The sequence below is a fragment of the Dendrobium catenatum genome, unplaced genomic scaffold, assembly GCF_001605985.2.
Source record: "Dendrobium catenatum unplaced genomic scaffold, ASM160598v2 fragScaff_scaffold_716, whole genome shotgun sequence".
Taxonomy (NCBI): domain Eukaryota; kingdom Viridiplantae; phylum Streptophyta; class Magnoliopsida; order Asparagales; family Orchidaceae; genus Dendrobium; species Dendrobium catenatum.
The window spans coordinates 12,698,033-12,717,479 of NW_021319178.1; the positions used below are offsets into that span (position 1 = coordinate 12,698,033).

The following is a 19,447-nucleotide window of genomic DNA, read 5'->3' on the forward strand; positions in this document are numbered from 1 at the left end:
ATTTGCTACGCTTTTTCAAAATGATAGCAAAAGTGCAATAAATATTCACTTAATAGGATATTTGTTATGTTTTAACTATGCTTTTGTTGCTCTTTGAAAAGTTTATTCATAATTATATATTTATTATCCTTTTACTAAATATTTATAAAAACATAGCAAAATGATAATGATAGTAAAAGTACATCAAATCAGGATGATTCTTGCCATCTGGTCTCTGCACAGAATAAATTATCATAATATTGGAGGCTTGATACAACCCCAACTGTAATTCTACTTTCTAATTACAAGTACCTAAAGATTATCAGAATAACACTTCAAATTTTGCATATTTGCAAAATTACCCTTCAATTATCAACAAAATTCAATTAACATTTTTTTATTGTTACTAAATCCTTACCAATAAATAAATAAAGTAGATTCATAGCTAAGAAATATTTGGATGAAATGAACATTTTTCCTACAATCTAAGAGCATTCATCACCTATGTTCTTATTTGAAGCTTATTCACCAACTTTAACAGAAACAGTATACATGCTACCATAAATTATACAAATTTTACTTAGCAAGCAAAAAGAAAATGGTAGACAACTACTACATAAACAATCTATATTTATATATGTACAAAAATATAACACAGGTATACACTAATATGTATATTGATAGTCAAATTACTATTGAACTGAACGCATCAAATAAGACTCCACATTTGAATAGTTAAATAAATGAGCTTATAAAACTAATAAAACTCAAGCTAACAATAAGGTTTTTCGACGGCCCTAAGTTGGGTGAAATTTTTCTGTGCGGTCACCGGATGTTATCCGGAGGCGAATCAAGTCGTGCCATGTCACTTTGTAGATGTGTACCATTGTGTACTGGGTGGTATGACACATCCTGATTCACCTACGGATTGTCCAGTGACTCAGAATAATTTTATAGGGTTTAGGGTATGACACATCCTGATTCACCTACTGATTCACCCGGTACACAGCGGTTACCGGATGCCGTTCATAGGTGAATCACGACGTGCTACGTCATTTTTTAGTTGTGTATTGATGCTCTATACCGCTGTGTACCGGGTGATGTGGCGCATCCTGATTCGCCTGTGGACTTTCCGGTGACTGCAAAGAATAATTTCTCCCAAGTTAGACTCCTCAACAATATCAGGACTCTATCTTAATTTCCTTTAGGATTTGCCTAACTGCATTTGCCACATCCCTCACATGCAAATCTGGGCATCCTGCAACAAGAGAGAGAGAAAATGTTTGAAATCAAGTAATAAAGACAGGTAAATCTTAAGGAAAACAAACCTAATTGATTTAGAGCTGCTTCTAATTGGAATAGGTAATCTCGGTTGGCTCCAGATGGTCCCTCTGCTTGAATAATTTGTCTGTATCATTCAGAAAATTTCCATTTTTGATGTCTGAAAAAATTGCAAACATAAAGCTCGTAGAGAAGAATAATATTACTTGGCTATCTCTTCAATTGGCGCTGGTCCCAAATAGTTCTTGTTGGCCTTTGTATCTGCTGAAGCTACATATCTGAATTGATGTCATTCAGGTTAGATTATGAGGTAAGATATTTATACTGTTTTTGTGATAAAAAAAGGAGTAAATGAAAAGTTTTAGATATGAAGGTTTATGCCTTATTATTATTACTACTATTTTCACAGCCATATTTTCTATTATGCTATTCCAAAATTCAGCATTTCTAAGGTTAAAGTTCTTTTGGGACAGTTTTTTCATAGCTTAGGCAACACAATGATGTTTGGCAATAACTTTCTTGATTTTTTTTAAAAATTCTATGATGAGAAACAATTTACAATAAGATATATTAAAGTGTGACTAGCATAATAAATTTGTACCATTTTTTAAAAAAGAAAGAAAATATTAAGCTACAATAACTTTAAAAATTTTTTTTTTCTCACAATAGACAACTTAAACCATTCCAAAAAAAAAAACCCAAAATTAATATATATATAAATATATATCAAAGTTTGTTGTGCCACTTACACCATAACTCCACTGACAGCTGGAATTGGAGAGGATGGATCCTGAAATTGGTTTAGATCTTAATTCAATCGAGTTTATATGATAAGATCTCAAATGTATGTAGTGAAGATGATGTTATAGAGAATCACAACTTACAGTAAACAGATCAACATAAACCTTTTGGTCATATTGCTTTTCCCTTACTTCTAGATACTGCATGGCAAAGTAGAATGTTATGTAGGCACAAAGAAACATTATTAATATTAAAAAAATAATAAAAAATGAAAGCAGAAGGCTAGATATTTGAACATGATCATCAAGAAAGTTGCAATACAAAGGGGCAACTTTGATCTAAAGGGTTGTTTGGGTTGATGAAAAGTGAGTGCAAAATATTTCAAATATAACAGTTTTAGAAACTTTGGTATTTGGTTTAATGAAAAAAGAAATACAAAGTATAATTTTGGTGAGTTTCAAATTTCCTCTATAATTCATTTTTGACGTATTCTAAGGTCGACTTTCACCCAAATTCGAAAATACATTACATGGCTCCACTGTCCCCAGTCCCCACCACCTCTGCCTCCTGCAGTCCACAACCAATGCCAGTTTCCACGACCACTAGTCATTGCTGACACTAATAGCCGCCGCCACCACCACTTGCCGTTGCCGATCATCACCTACAGCCACTACAACCCTCCACCACTGCCAAACATCAGCCCACACCATCGTTGAGCTTTACACTACATTCAATTTACTTTAAAAAAAAAAAAAGTAACCACCAATATTTATTTTACACTCATACAAACATTTCCAAATATTTCAAGTACATTTCAGTTCTTTTACAATATATTCCATTTCACTCTGCACTCAATTTTCAGCAAACCAAATAACCCCAAGTCACTTTTGATTTCAAATAGGTTTAGCCATAGTTGTGAGATTAACCACAAGTTTCTTGCTTAACGTGAGTCCAGATGCCATAGATGTGAGATTAACCCAATCAAGTTTCTCTCCTGTACCGACCTTGCATGAACTATGCAGTCCTTGACGGATGACAAAGTATAAGGGGTTATTTGCATGATATATTAATATAAAGAGGCTCATAAGGAGTCTAAGAAAGTAATATGTGATGCAAATATTTTAACTTTTAATGATTAATATAATAAATTAGATATTAAAAAGGCCAAAAGATATATGTAAAAATTAGCCAAATAAAGAGATTGTAGTAAGGATTTGATTCAATATATTAAGGATAAAGATAAAAAATTGCTTTTATTAAAAGAGGATATTCAACAAAAGTGGATGGGATGTTTTGCTAAGATTTTCAATAAAGATTGTGAGAATGCAATTGATTTTAGTGACCTTAGCAACCTAAATGAAAATAAAGATTTTTATTTTTATCGGCATATTAGTAAAACAGAAGTTAGTGAGACTTTAAAAAAATGAAGTGTTGAAAAGCTGTTGGACCTGATGATATACCAATAAAGGTGTGGAAAAGCTTAGAAGATGAAGGAATTTCTTGGCTTATTAAACTTTTTAATAATATTTTAAAGACTAAAAAAATGTTAGATGAGTGGAGAATGAGTTTGTTGATTCTTATTTTTAAGAATAAAGATTATGCACAAGATTGAGCGAATTATAGAGGAATTAAGTTAATATGTCATACTTTAAAACTATAGGAGAGAGTTATGGAGCATATGTTGCAGCATGATAGTAATGTTTCTCAAAATCAATTTGGATTCATGACGGGTGTGTCTAATATGGAAGCTATACATTTATCGAGAGGTTTGATGGAGAAGTATAGAGAGAATAAGAAGGATTTACATTTGATATTTATTGATTTAGAAAAAGCATATGATAAAGTTCCAATAGAAGTGTTATGGAGAGTTCTAAAAAAGAAAGTGGTTAATAATGCTTATATTCAAGTCATTAAGGATATGTATGAACGAGCTGTTACTTGTGTTCAAACACAAGGTGCTTTGACCAAGTATTTTCTTATTTCAATTGGATTACATCAAGGATCAGCCTTAAGCCCATATCTTTTTGCTTCAGTCATAGATGTTCTCACAAGAAATTTGCAAGAGGTTGTACCTTGGTGTATGCTTTTTGCTAATGATATTATTTTTGTTGATAATACTAGAGAGGGAATTGAAGGTAATCTTGAATTATGGAGGTCAACCTTAGAGTCTAAAGGCTTTCGTTTGAGTAGATCTAAAACTGAATAAATGGAGTGCAATTTTAGTCATAATAGATCTAGCGGGTAGGGCAATCAAATCATTAATAAGAATACATGTTTTAGATATCTTGGGTCCATTGTTTAGAGTGATGGTGAAATAGATGGAAATATTATTAGTAGAATCCAAGTTGGATGGTTGAAGTGAAGGAATGCATCAGGCTTATTGTGTTGGCCATTAAAATGGTGGTGAGACTTGCAATGTTTTATGGTGCAGAATGTTGGCCATTAAAAAAGAAACATAATATTAAGTTAAGTGTTGTAGAAATGAGGATGCTCATGTAGATGAGTGGCTATGCTCTTAGAGACAGGATACGAAATGAGGATATATGTGAAAAGGCCTTTCGATGACCCGATTAGGAAAGTAGATGTATTAGATTTGACTTATTTTAAGAAAGATAAGATAGACTTAAAAAGACTTGATTAGAAAATATTAGAAATGACATTTCATTATTAAATTTAAATGAGAAATTGATTCTTAATAGGATACAATGGAGAAAAAAAATTCATGTAGCCGACCCCACAAAGTGGGATAAAGACTTGATGTTATTGTACCAAGCTAATAGTAGCTAATATCTGCAAATAGCATAATATTATATATACATGTAAATAAATCAAACACCCGCCAACAATTAATGTACAAAAATGATATTAACAAGCCACAGATTAAATTATGTCCAAATTTATATCTGCCCTGCATATTTACTCCGGTCAACCCAAATTCTGATAATTGCTCCTATGTACTGTAGTGGAGAAATTTGATGGGATAATTGGAATCATTTGTATGATGACATGATATTAATATGACCAAGGATTTGCTCAAGATGCAAGTTTTTTTTTTGTGGGGAATAGATTAAAAACACAAAAGCATATATGTGGATTTCCAAATATTCACTATGGAGTCATCAAGATTCAGGATTATTTGGTGGCATGTTTAATCAATTTCATAAGCATCTTCATAGGGTAACTCTTAGGATGTGATTTAGATAAGGATCAAAATGATTGGACAAAATATTTCTTGAAATCTCCATATGATCGCTTTAAAGAATTGTTCTATCATCTATTTTATCAGCTAATATCCCAAACTCTAACAATTTAGAGATGTCAATCACTAAGTTGACAAGTTTGATTCTTGCTCTAAGATAATCTATGAATGCTATGATGATGATGATGATGATGATGATCCGAGTTTTGTAGATGAATTTTTTGATGGTGATGATGATCAGCCTAAAGTCAAGCAATTAATTGATCAAGAACATGCCTAAGCCTGAGCAAGAATTTTCCACAATGAATGATGATGCACTTGATATTGAATCGGTATCTCTAATAGAGATAATTGTTATTTATGAGACAATTCAAATGATATTGTAGGATGATCTACAATTGTCAATTCAATTTCATTCTTTTATATCATTTTTTTATATTGAGTTCTTGATGATATTTGGATACTCCAATAGAAGTATGGAAATGCTTAGGAGATCAAGACATTATTGGCTTACTAAACTTGAAGTCTAAAAAGAAGCCAAATGAGTGGAAAATTATTGTGTTGGTTCCTATTTTTAAGAATAAAGGTGATACATAAAAGTGCACAAATTAGAGGAATTAAAGTAATGTTTCATACATAAAAATTATGGGAGAGAATAAATGAGCATAGATTACTATGTGATACTAATGTTTCTCAAAATCAGTTTGAATTCATGTTGGGTAAGTCTACTATAGAAATTATGCATTTGTTAAGAGATTTGTTGAAGTATAGAGAGAGAGAGAGAGAGAGAGAGAGGAAGATCTACATATGATATTTATTGATTTAGAGAAATTTTTTTACAAGAGTACTTTGGAGAGTTTTAGAAAAAAGAAAGCAATTAATAATGCTTATATTCAAGTCATCAAGGATATGTATATAGGAGTTGTCACTTGTGTTCAAACATAAGTTGGCTTGACCAAATATTTTCCTATGTCAATTAGATTGTATCAAGGATTAGCTATGACTCTATATCTTTTTGCTTTGGTCGTAAATGTTCTTACTATACATTTTTGCAAGAGGATGTACCTTGGTGTATGCTTTATGTTGAGGATAAGACTAGAGAGGGATTTCATGAAAACTTGAATCATGGAGGCCAACCATAAAGTCTAAAAGTTTTCATTCGAGCAGTTCAAAAGTTGAATACATGGAGTGCAATTTTAGTCATATTAGATCTAGTGATGAGATTGTGATGTCGAGTGATCAACTCATTAAAAAAATTGTTGTTTAGAAGGGAAATTTTGAATTAAGGGCTGTTTAAGAATTTTAAAAGTTTCCTTTGGCTTTAATTAGTCTTTTTGGCTAGGGTTTGCTTTTCATCTTAAATTCGAGAAGAGATTTGAGATCTGGATTGTCTGCATTTAGGGTGTAAAGTAATCCAAATGTAGGGGCTTTAAAAATTTAAAGTTAGTGAGGCTTTAAAGAAAATGAAGTATGGAAAAGCTGTTGGACCTGATAATATTTCAATAGAGATGTGGAAATGCTTAGGAGATGAAGGAATTTCTTGGCTTACTAAACTTTTTAATATTGTTTTGAAGACTAAAAAGATGCATGATGAGTGGAGATTGAGTGTGTTAATTCATATTTTCAGAAATAAAAGTGATGCACAAGAGTGTGTGAATTATAAATGAATTAAGTTAATGTGTCATACTTTAAAACAATGAGAGCGAGTTATGGAGCGTAGGTTACGGCGAGATACTAATGTTTCTCAAAATCAATTTGGATTCATGTCGGGTAGGTCTCCTATGGAAGCCATACATTTATTGAGAGGTTTGATGGAGAAATATAGATAAAATGAGGATCTACATATGATATTTATTGATTTAGATAAAGCATATGACAAAGCTCCAAGAGAAGTGCTATGGAGTAGAGTTGTCAATATTTGAACCGACCCGAACCCGACCCAAAAATTTCGGGTTTGGGTTAGGGATTTCGACCCGTTTGTAAAACCGGGTCGGGTTCGGGTTGACCCGGAAACCCGAAATCGACCCGATTTAACCCGTTTATAATTAATTTAGAAAGATTTTAAAGGATTTTTATGAAATAAGTAAATGATATTTCTAAAAATGATAACATTGTTGCCCAAATTAAATTAATCTTGATTTATTTTAAATTAATTGAAGTAAATCTTACCTTAATTTGATTTAGATTTAAATAAATTGAATTAAATAAAAAAAATTAAGCATGTTAAGGGAAAATTCTATAAGATGGTGGTGAGACCTGCAATGCTTTATGGTGCCGAATGTTGGCCATTAAAAGAGAAGCATAATACTAAGTTAAGTGTTGCAGATGAGGATGCTTAGGTGGATGAGTGACTTTACCCTTAGAGATAGGATACGAAATGAGCATATATGTGAAAAGGTTGGAGTAGCTCCAGTGAAAGATAAGATTAGAGAGAGTCGCCTAAGATGGTTTGACCACATTAAACGGAAGCCTTCCAATGACCCTGTTAGAAAAGTTGAGGTATTAGATTTGACTTATGTTAAGAAAGGTAGAGGTAGACCTACAAAGACATGGTTAGAAAATATTAGAAATGATCTTTCTTTATTAGAAAAAGGATTCATGTAGCCAAACCCATGTAGTGGGACAAATGCTTGATGTTGTTGGTTTGAAGTAAAGTAAAATGTAGAGTGTAAAATGACTGCATTCCAAATACTCTCGGTAGTGCATTTTGAATGTATTTGAAATTCCTTCAATTTGGGTGATTTCCAAATATACTGCAAATGCATTGTCATTGCCACTGCCGCTGGCCGCCACCGATCACCACCGCCGGCCCCTCCACTACTGGCACCATCTTCGCCGGCCGCCAACCAAAACCTTCTTGCAGTTTACATTGTATTCACTTCATACCAAACAAAAAAAAAAGTTAAGTCATGCACTTATTTTACATTCATCCAAATAATTTCAAACTATTCTTTTACACTGCATTCCTTTTTAGGCAACCAAAAATAGCCCCTTAGATCATTTGGAAAAGTATTGAATTATTAGTTCCTCCTTTAGCATTCATACTTTAAAATAACGACCACCAATAGTGGACAGTCTCATCCCCAAAATCACTTGTGTAATTAAATTCTCATTGGACTTTAGGAATGTTTAGAAGATATGATTGTCCTTCATGAAAAAACATATTCTATCTTCGTGTTCGAATGAATGCCATAGAAATGAGACAACCCAATAAAAAATCTAACCTAGCTCAAAACCCACACCCTGAAGAAGGTGAAGGAGTTCCACCTCTTGAACCCATTCCACCATCCTCTATTATACCCCATAGGAATATAAGTATTCCGTTCTCCAAGGATGATAGCCCTAGTCAGCCTAAGATGAAAGAGATTCCTTATCGACATCCTCGATGGCTTAGAGATGTATCAGTCATCCTGGTGGTTATTAACCTTATCCATTTTCCTAGAGTCATCCTCTCCATCATTTTGAGGACTCTGCAAGAGGTTTTGACCCTTACCATGAAGCCATTTAGTCTAGTCGAGTGTGGTTGGAAATCATGTCTTAGTTGCCAAGGGAGATACTCTAATGATGATATCACCAAAGAGTTGAGATCAATCTCCTAATTTTTTATGATTGGTAAGACCCAAAAGTTTTTTGTGATTAGCTCACAGACATGAATTAATATTTCAATTAGATGACTATATTAGACGGCCACCAAATTAGATTTTCCTACATGAAATTGGTTGGTCATGCTAAAACCTCCTCAACTAACTTGACTAACCTTCATTGATTTTGCTTGTTGAATGATGGAGCCAGAAATTCTAAAGCCACTTATGCGTAAGGATTGTCATATTTAGCCACTAGCTTGGACAGTTGATTTTCATTCAACTGGATTTGTTCAATCTTAAATTTCTCAAATATGATAATTTCAGCTTTAACTTTGCAAGGATGATGAGCCAAATCTAGCACAAGCTCTTGAATTTAATAAACTTGGCAATAACCGATTAGCCATCAACTAAGTATCCTGAAACCCGTGCATTTTTTATCCAAGGTCGAGTGTAAAATGTATGCCACCCAACATTGTTTCATACTTGGACTGATATTTGATGACTTCAAAAATTTGACCGAGAATGGTTACGAATAAACCTGTGTGGTCTCCATAGGATCACTCCAAACCCAAAGCTATTGACTCCTAAAATCCCATATCTATGCAACCTCTGATACTCCTCAATCTTCAGTTTCATCTAGGTTTGTCTTGAAATCTACTAAAGTCAATGAGAACTTCAGTTTTTCAAGATCACAATCAAAATAGAAAAATTGAGGGAAAATTTGAGCAATGTGTAAATTCAAATGTACGTTTTTCTTCTTAAATTTATTTATTAATTAATGCTCTAAAAATATTTAGAATATTATCATAAATTCAATCATATCACAAAGGTATCCAAACAATATCTTGACAAGTTTTTTGGAATGCATATAGAATAACCAGCGCATTATGCAATGTAAACTTGCACTATTAACCGGAAAGTTAAAATTTTATTTCAGACATATATTGGCAAGATGACATTTCAATAACATAAAAGTGCACTTAAAAGTTTTCTCTTCTTCAAATCTTACCGTTAATGCAATATGTTCATCATCTTCTCCATTAACTTTGTAAGCAACACCCCACTGAGAAAACAAGGGAGAAAAAATAAATTTGCTACTCAGTTTGGAAACATGACCTTAAAAATTTATGCAAGGAAAATTTAAAGGTGAGATCAAAACCCAATATTGTAACATGAAATATATATGTGAATTCATATTGGTCTAACCAATCACGACAAACTTGTAATCTACATTTGTAAAATAAGTGACAGAACAAAGAATGAAATGAACTGCATCACTGTACATCCATTGATAATATATTCTTTGACTTTTTCTTTTCCTAAGCTTATTATTTTCTAAAGTCCTTTTGAAAATTGAAAATAGGAAAATAGCAGTAAAGAATAGCAATCATATGGTCGTAGCTGCTGCTTAACAATGAGTAAAGAAGGATTCTGAAAAGGTTGGAAACAGATTGGAGTGCTATTGCTTTACCATGCAAGCCTCAACTTGCGTGCTTACTCATTTGATTGGCATTAACCTTCATTACTCTAACTTCAACGATTCATCAATAGAGATGCAAATCAATGGGTATGATAGTTCGTTCATTCCTTTCCAAGATAGACCCTACCTCAAATTTTTCCTATTTTCTACCATTTAACAGGGACATGAAAGCAGATATCCATTTCAATCTTTTAAGAAGCACAGAATTGACAATATCACTAACTTTATTATAGATTGATTAAAAAAATGTATAGTTAATTTTGAAGAAAACACATAAAGGAGAAGCTTTAACTCTATATAAGATACCGATTGAGATTTGAAGTTAGAAGACAGCAGAATAATTTGACCCACAAAATTTTTCAATTGAATCTTAAAGACAAAATATCAAATAATTGGAAAACAAGAATATTCCCAAAATTGAAAGCCAAACAATTTGTTCAATATTATGACAAAGAAAATCAAATCTTTGAGTCATAAAATAAAGCTACTGGTGAGTATAATGGAGCTTAGTAAAATAAAAACAATTTGGGGTAAAAGAATCAATTTATTATTGTTCTAGAAAGATCTATAGAAGATATTATTTTAAGGCAATTAATGAACAAGAAAAATAAAAAAGGATCTTCATATGGTTATTATTGATTTTGAGAAGTCATATGATGGAGTATCATGATAACTAATGTTTTCATCATGATGACAAGGTGTTTGCTAAAGATATATGCATGTTATTAAACATATAAACAATAGACTTAGAATAGTTGTGGAATGACACCTCGAAGTACGCAATCATGATTGAGATACAAGAATGGTAAGAATTAAATTTGAAGATTTTTAAATTGGCAATGAGATGCTTATAAAGGAAATTGAAAGAGGTATCTTAATGCATACTATTTGCATATGATACAGTTACAATAGAAGAAAATTTAGCAAATATAAGTGAAAATTAGAATAACGTAGGAAATACATAGAATATAAGAAGCTTAAATTAATAAAATAATGGTCGAATATATCATATAAAATCGGAGTTGCTATGATTTTAATAATTGCTGGTCGATGTTGCCAAAACATTAAGTGATGCTTAGGTTTGATCATAAATAATTTGGATCTATATAAAAGAATGAGATATACATAAGGATATAACTTTTAAAATTTAAGTTTGATGATTAAAAGGAACAAATTTTACTATGCAATAAAAAAATCATAGAGATTTGAAGGCATAGCTAGCTTTATAACTAAAGAAACACAATGAAATTTTAACTAGACTAGATATATTATATAGAAAATGAATAATAAAAGATAAAAGAGTTGTTTAAGACTAAGATAACTTGATAAAGTGAGAATGTTAAGATTTGAGGTAAAATTATGAAAGATATACCGATGCATTATTATAATGGAGAGTCAGTGGGATTCTACTGAAAATAAGATAATGAAAAATAGAATTGTGTGGTTTGAGCATAGCTAACATGATGTAGAGTTAAGACTAAAGATATGTGGAAGTCTTGAAGAAGTTGAGGAAAAAGAAGAAAGAGAGAAGAAGAAACCTAGCACATAACCTAAGAGGAGGGAAGAGCAATACAAAGCATCAATTTTTCATTCCAATAATCATTGTCCACTATTATATGATCTTTGACATCTAATTATAAGAGAAAATCCTATAAGATGAGATCGAATAATTAAAGTTTTCATAAAATAAGACTTGGCCATATTGCCTATGATCGTTAAAATAAGGACATAATTAAAGACTAATGATGAACTCAGAAAAGAAACACAATGGCAATAATAAAAAATATTGTGACATGACATATAATCCATAACTGCTTGCTGCAAACTACTCTTCTTCAGAAATTTAAATATAGTTGAAGAAAGAACAAAACATCTTTTGTAGTGTCCAAACAATAAAAGAAACTCATAGAAAGAAAAAAAAATAAAATAGAGTTTTTCAATGAAAAAAAATTGATATGGGTGAGGGGGTATTAGAATAGGATTAAAATGGGAGGATAAAATAGGTTGCATACAAAAAATAGGATAAGGTGTGGATATTGGTAAGGGTGGATGATAAGATAGGATTAGGTTAAAGTGGTTAGACATATTTTGGGGAGAATTTTGTAAAATTGTTTATTAATTCAATGTTTCAAGCCAATAATATGGTGGGAATTCAAAAAGAAGGCTTGATTTGAATTTTGGGATAGGGAAACTCTATTGGGGGTGTTGTACAACAAAAAAATAAAGGGGTGGGTTTTACATAAAAACATTGAACTTTGATGTGAGAGAAACGAGGCAGAAGAAAGGAGAGGGGGCAGTTAATTTTAATGATAAAGAGATTGTGCGATGCAGAATACTGAAAGAAATAGGGGTAAATATAAGGAAATAAGTAAAGTTTCTAACAATGGATAGAGGATGTGGATTAAATAAGCAAAAGAGGGATATAAAATAATTAAAGATGAGATGATAATTAGGATTAAAAATAAAGTATATTAATGAGTCAGACAAGGTGGTCTCTTTGCTATGTGAAAATTCCTTCCATGCTTGAAATGTCAGATGTTGTCTCCTTGAGATGAGAGCCCTGGAACAATCAAAGAAAATAAAGAGTGTCTAGACTAGAGAGTGAAAGCCTTTGTAGATAGATATGATCTACCACTATGTGATGGTGAAAAGTGTATAGTGATGCAAGAATTATTTAAGGAAGCTGAGCTTACATGGTTCTATTGATAGACAAGAAATAAAGAAACAAACATAAAAAACTTAACCAAATTCAAATCAAATATATATAAGTTCAAATATCCCTAACCTTTTTCTCATATTTATGCTAAGGAGATACTAAAAAATTATGAGGGGGTTAAGACTAAGTGGTTGACCTCCTTCCTTAGATATGTAAATATTAGTAAAAACTTGTATGAATGACCACGCTTGATGATACAGCAAATTTTGTGATGTGGTGCTCCATGGAACTTTTAGCTCCCTAAATTATTTTCTTGTAGCCTTCTATCACATAATCCTTTATTTAGCCCTACTTATTTTTATACTAACTTTAGCCCAATGATCATGTCAATTCATAATAGCTCAACCTACCAGTTGGGTTGGCCTAAAGTTAATTCAAGTTTAAGAACCCAATAGCCAATTTAGGTTTGATTGATCCAATTTGGTAAGAAGGTCTCTTAGATCATAAATCCAACTATAGGTTTTCCTATAAATAAATTGAAGATGAGCAAAATCCATCTCTCCAACTTAACCGTGGGTGTTTTCTAACTTTATCTTATAAAGCCTTCCTCTAATTTAAAGGCTTGATACTTGTACATAAGAATTCCCACAAAATATTTGATGATTTGATTTCATGCTTTTCTTTTTACTTGGAGGTTTTCATGCTCTTGGTAGATAAGGAGCTCTTCTCTCTGGATTACTTAGCACCTTGGCATATGGTATTGGCGATGTGAGTTAATTTTTGGTGGCAGAGATTGTTGAATTTTGCTTGTGGTGGTATCTCTTGGTTTGCTGAATTTTGCTTGTGGTGGTATCTCTTGGTTTGCTTCTTCTTCTAGTACTGATTAAGATTTTGGACGGTTGACACAATTATAATTATAATTATAATTATAATTATAATATGTTTTAATCCATTGCATGCAAAAGCATCTTCGCTTACCAAAAAATATCGAAGTTCTTCAAATATGGTGTTATAGACTTGTTGATTATAATTTTTTATTCATTTTCGTAAGTACTTGTTATTGCTTACTCAAAAGTAAATGGCATCTCTAACTAGTAAATAAGGTTATTGAAGTTACATGATACACATGTAAATGAACCACCTTAAAAGATACATCCATGAATTTCCTTACGATGACAATTTCGAGAAGAAAAAAACATTTATTGGTAACCTTGTGCTTAATGCCCTTCTTTAAACAACCAATTAATATAGATTTGGATGCCCGAAAGTAAACAATCCCAATTTTTCAACTAAGATTTCAGATATCATATTTTTTCGCATGTTGAATTCATTTTAACACTTATAATAGGTTGTTTTCCTAAGCAAAAGAGATTTTCACATTTCTTCTCCTTATTGTTATCATAAGCAGTTAAAGACAAGGAATGTATGGTTGATGATGCAAGCAGTCAGCATCGTACAAATCTAAAACTTCAATGAGTTTGTACCATTAGCAGTGTTATCTTGCTTGTCTTGTTTTCCCCCATCTTGGACCACTTCTCCTGATAATAGTTTCGAACACTTCTGTTGTTGCTTATCTTGACAGCAGAGCAAAACGGCTTTCTTCATTTCTTTTTAACTTCAGATGATCTTTAATCTTTTTTGTGTTTTTTTTTTTTTTTTTGGTTCAGATTCATAATCTTAAATGTTGTTTGGCATGTTCTTCTCAAATGCAATTGATTTAAAGTATACCACAAGGATGTTTCTAGCAAGAAAAGCTTTTGTTCGTTGGATGAACCTTCATGGAAACCAAAAACATAGTTCTTGAAAATAGAATACTACCCAAACGGAACTGCTAAGGCTGTGACTTGTCTTCTAAGTTTCCTTGCATGATCTGGTTTTTTTTTTTTTTAAAGCTGATAGGGTATAATTGAGCTTTAATATTCTTGTTAATCTTGTTCAAGGCACTCTTGACATGTCACAATCCTTATACTCAAATATCTAACAAATGAATGCCTAGAAGGATAATTCTAATCAAGATAATCTAATCATTCATCTAGCTTTTCTTTGCTGATTGCTAAACCATAGCTTGGTAAATTCTATTTTGCATAAATCTTTAAAGGTATTAGACCGGTTTGGCATCTTCATTTTCTTCTTTAGATTCCATTTCCAAGTCATCTTCTTCTTACAACTCTTTAAGATTCATTTTCCTTTTCCTTTGTTGTGTAAAACTGGATGTAGCAATTTTCTTCCTTGTTTTGGATGATTCTGAATTTTAGAGAGTCATCTATTCACAACGGTTGTAACAAGCAACCCTGATTTGTTAAATTTTTCGGTCCACATCTTTAGGGTCATATAAAATTTTCCTTATGCTTTATTTTAGTAGGGTTTACCATGGTTATTAATACGCAACTCTAATTTATTAAACCCTTCTTCCCACTTCTTTAAAGGTCATGCAGGTTTTCCTTTTGATTGATTTTAAGTAGGATTTACTATGGAAATATTTCAAATTTTAACCATGATGGTTTCTAGTAGAATAATTCAAAATCAATGGTCAAATCAATTAGTGTCAATGATGCACAGACACTGACAGGACACGATATGGACATAGGACACGTTTATAATTGAAAATATAGGATACGGACACACATTGGACACAATAAAATATTTTAAAGTTAAAGAAAGCATATAAATTAAATGAAATAAATAGAATAAACTTATAGTGATATAATAATGCTCATTAATTTTTATCGCAAATTGCATAATATACATGAAAATACAAATAAAATATCAAATAGCACAACTTAAACAAATGATAGACAAAATCATAACATGAACAATAAAATTATATATATGAAAATTCTTTTATAAATGATGTTTCATTATGTAATAAACTTATAGAGTTATAGTTAAAGGTTGTTTATTTAGAGAGTTCATATCCATTTCCTTTAATTATTTAATATTTATTTGGATGACCTCAGGCTTTGACACCGGGAAAAGAGAATGTCAATCATTGTCTCAGTAGGTTGTGGGGTTGGCATTATCGTTAAGAGAAAGAACGACGGTCATCGAATTTTGTAGTTAACCTTTGGCATCGGGAGGGGAGAAGACGTTGGGAGACGAGTATGCGAGAGTTGGGCTTTAGAAGATGGGGTTGGATGCATAAATCAGTTAACGTCAACCCAAATCCTAGTTGAGCCTGCGAGAAAGAAAAATTTAAGGTGGTAATATTTGTCAAAAAGGTGTTAGAGAGATAAATGAAAAATAATAAAATTGAACATGCATGTTTGATTTTTTAATTTTTTTTAATTGGTTGTGTGGAAGCTATGTTTGACATGTGTTGAGCATGTGTCAGTGTCCGACACGTGTCGGAAACTACATGCCCTCTTCACATGAAGTGTCAGTGCATCATAGATTAGTGTCTTTGCTTGATGATAAATGAAAGTTTAAGGTCGTTGTTTGTGCCAAAACTAAGAATGTAAACAATATAATATCTATCTTAACATTGATAGAGGGATTTAGGATTTAGGATTTAGGACTAAGACTTCCTAGATCGGTTTAACACACTAAAAACAATAAAAAAGCTTCTTCAAAATTTCGGCCAGGATAGAAAGTGCTTGGGGTGAGTTAAAGTGAATATAGATTAAACAATGAGTAGGTAATTATTAATCATGAGCAGAGGATTTAGTATTTTGAAAGGGGTAGATTCAATAGATTAAAGTGAGGGAGGAATCTCACTTATGTTGGAGAATTCCTTCTTTGATATTCAGAAACATGTTGCAATGGGATGAGTGCTCTTGGGTAAAGCGAGAGAGTAGATATATTCTTAGCTAACAACTAAAATCCCTTTCTGGAAAATAAAGGGGCTTAGCAATTATTTAAGGCAAAGGGAAACAAACATGGCCGGAGGGACCCCCCCCCCACAAAAAAAAAGGGGTACAATCCGTTTACCTTTCATTTTATTTATTACAGACTTCTTCCATTTCAAGTCTTCAATCTATCCTCTAGATTCTCTAACCGGACCATGCAATGCTTCAGCTGTAGAGAGAGAAAGACTAATGGGGTAAAATATAGAAAGATAGAGAGGGAGGAATGACCTTCAATTGTGGACGGAATGATGAAAAAAGATTTTGATGTAGAGTTATAGGGCTATTTAATTAATTATTATTTAAAATACTTAACTATTTAAATATGATTTTATTAAAACTTTTATCCTTAACTAATTATTCATTATTTAATAATAATTATTAAATATTAACTTGCCACAAATTATTTAATTATTTTTGCACTGCTAATGATCTAATTAATTATTGTGAAGGGTACTTTTTGCTTTTCCTCGCCCTTCTTGCGCAGTGGAAATGCAGTGGCCGCGCACTCATGACTTAGTACGAGATATCTCCACTAAAGAATTTGGCTAAAGCTAAAATTGAAAGCCTAAAGGGGCTTAAAGCTGATTGTTTTAGTGGCTTAATAGAGCAACAAGTTCGCCAACGAGAAAACCTACTCTAATTTTTGTAATTCTTCCTTTTAAAATTATTTATTAATCCAGAGAAGCCACCAATATTTTTCCTGGACACATGAAAAGCATCAATGGTTCGTTTTCCTCGTTGCTCCTCTTTCACGACTCACGAGTCACGACCTTGAGCACGGCTTTCATTTTTCCTTTCGCTCCTCTCTCGCCCCCAAAAAAAACCACCATGTTTATGTCTTCTAAACTCTAAGGGTCATGCTATTTGTATTCTTAATTTTGATTTTACAACTCCTCTTTGCTCCGGTAATGAGAAGGCAAACGGGACTATTTTAATATATTCTAACCTTTCAAATGAGGCGGAAAACATAATTATTTCAATTTAGGCCCCTCCTGAACAAAATTTCTGGCTCCGCCACTAGAAACTCATATCCATGATTTTTTTTAACATAGCTCAATTTGCATCCATGAAAACAAATGTAACATAAACTAATGTTCTTGTTAATTCATATTAGCTTAATGAAGCCCATCCGAATCTACTGGTTCAATTTCATGGAATATCCTCATCAATACCCAACGACTGGAATTAGAGAAGAGGAAAACCCTAAAAACGTATCCCAAAATAACAAGAAAGTAAACATTGTTCTCAGGACCACGGAGTTAGACAAACAAATATTGATCCTACAAGAAATAGCGCAAGCGAAGAACATAAAAACGCACAATTAAATTTAAAGTTCATTCCTTACACCGATCAAAAACTAAGAAGCAATCAATAGTAAGCAAGTCAATAAAAAAAAAAACACACACACACACACACATGTTAAAAATTTAGGTGAAGGGTGTAAACTTACACATAAATCACCTGGAGCTGGCTCCAAGGTGACCGTTCTCCCGGGAAACGCTGGGGTTCCTCTGTGGTCCGTGCTCCCTGCTCCAATCCAAGACCCGTAAGGCATTATACCATTAGAGAGAAACCGATCAAGCAAAAGAGAGGAATGAGAGTGAGAGAGATGTTTACCTTGGTAAAAGACTCGGCGATAACCTTTGATGAAGCCAGCGACCTTCTGGTCATATTGAAAGCCAGCTTTCCAGATCAAAGAGCCATACCCAAATACCCACATCACCATTCTTCTTTCTCTTGACTTCTCCTATTTTCCTTCTCTTTCTTCTCTCCCCTCCCTGTGCGCAGAGAGAGAGAGGAGAGAGGCAGTAATGATCGAGAAAAAGGACAGAGAGAGAACGAAATTTAGAACATATTACATATATACTCTTCTGCGGTTTATACTGAATGGAAGTTAAAGTTAGTGTCTAATCACCGTTGGATGGACATATAAAATAGATGGACGGATCAACTGAGTCCGCATGTAAGAGTTAACATTTAAATCTTTCATAAATTATATATTTAACATATATTTTTATTAATTACTAATTCAGTGGTTAAATTATTAAAAAATAAAAAATACCTTATTTCTCCTAGTAAAAATAATACATATATAAAGAGAGATTTTAATATCTTAATTTTATAGGGAAATCCGGCACATTGAAATAAAAAAATGAATAATAATTGTAAGAGTCACTAGGATTTTTACATGCAAAATCTATGAAAGAGAAAAATTATGAGGCTTGATATAGTTAAATGATTCCACCAGTATTTAATATTAGTTATAAATGATGCCTTTTCTCATAGGAAGGCATAGATTCAATGTAATAAACATGCAAGGTTTAAAATATATTACGTGATTGAAGTTAGAAGAACTCTATGGTATAAGAGTCCTTAAGGTTTGTTTGCTTATTTTGTTAGTTGTGCTCCTTTGAGAAGAGGAAATCACAATCAAAGAAGTCACACTTAAATCTTAGTGTTAATATCAAAAATCAGAGTTGTTGTTGATGCCTTACATTATCCTTATTAAATGTTGTTATCTGTTGAAACTATTGGCTATGGTGACAAAACATAATAGAACACTACTCATAGATGAAAAATTCCTATCGTGTTGGCGTATGACAGACAATTTCCGAAATCTACTTTTAAAAAAATTCCAAACATGACATGCTTATAGTTGAATTGAGCGACTCGACGAGATGA

The 19,447-nt window shown here is 32.3% G+C and overlaps 1 protein-coding gene across 2 annotated transcripts; it reads right to left on the reverse strand.

Moving 5' to 3' along the window:
• Positions 1–1,137: 1,137 nt before the first annotated feature.
• On the reverse strand, positions 1,138–18,615 carry LOC110100720 (gamma-glutamylcyclotransferase 2-3). Of its 2 annotated transcripts, none has more exons than XM_028695937.1 (8): positions 18,383–18,615; positions 18,216–18,292; positions 9,794–9,847; positions 2,145–2,201; positions 2,010–2,050; positions 1,467–1,538; positions 1,308–1,370; positions 1,138–1,237 (listed from the first exon to the last, which is right to left on the reverse strand). In XM_028695937.1, the coding sequence occupies exons 1-8, from the start codon at positions 18,489–18,491 to the stop codon at positions 1,195–1,197; spliced, it is 516 nt and encodes a 171-aa protein (XP_028551770.1). In that variant the 5' UTR covers positions 18,492–18,615; the 3' UTR covers positions 1,138–1,194. The 2 variants fall into 2 exon arrangements, with proteins under 2 accessions (XP_028551770.1, XP_020684016.1); XM_020828357.2 differs by having other exon boundaries at positions 1,308–1,387; positions 18,383–18,614.
• Between the last annotated feature and the right edge of the window lie 832 nt (positions 18,616–19,447).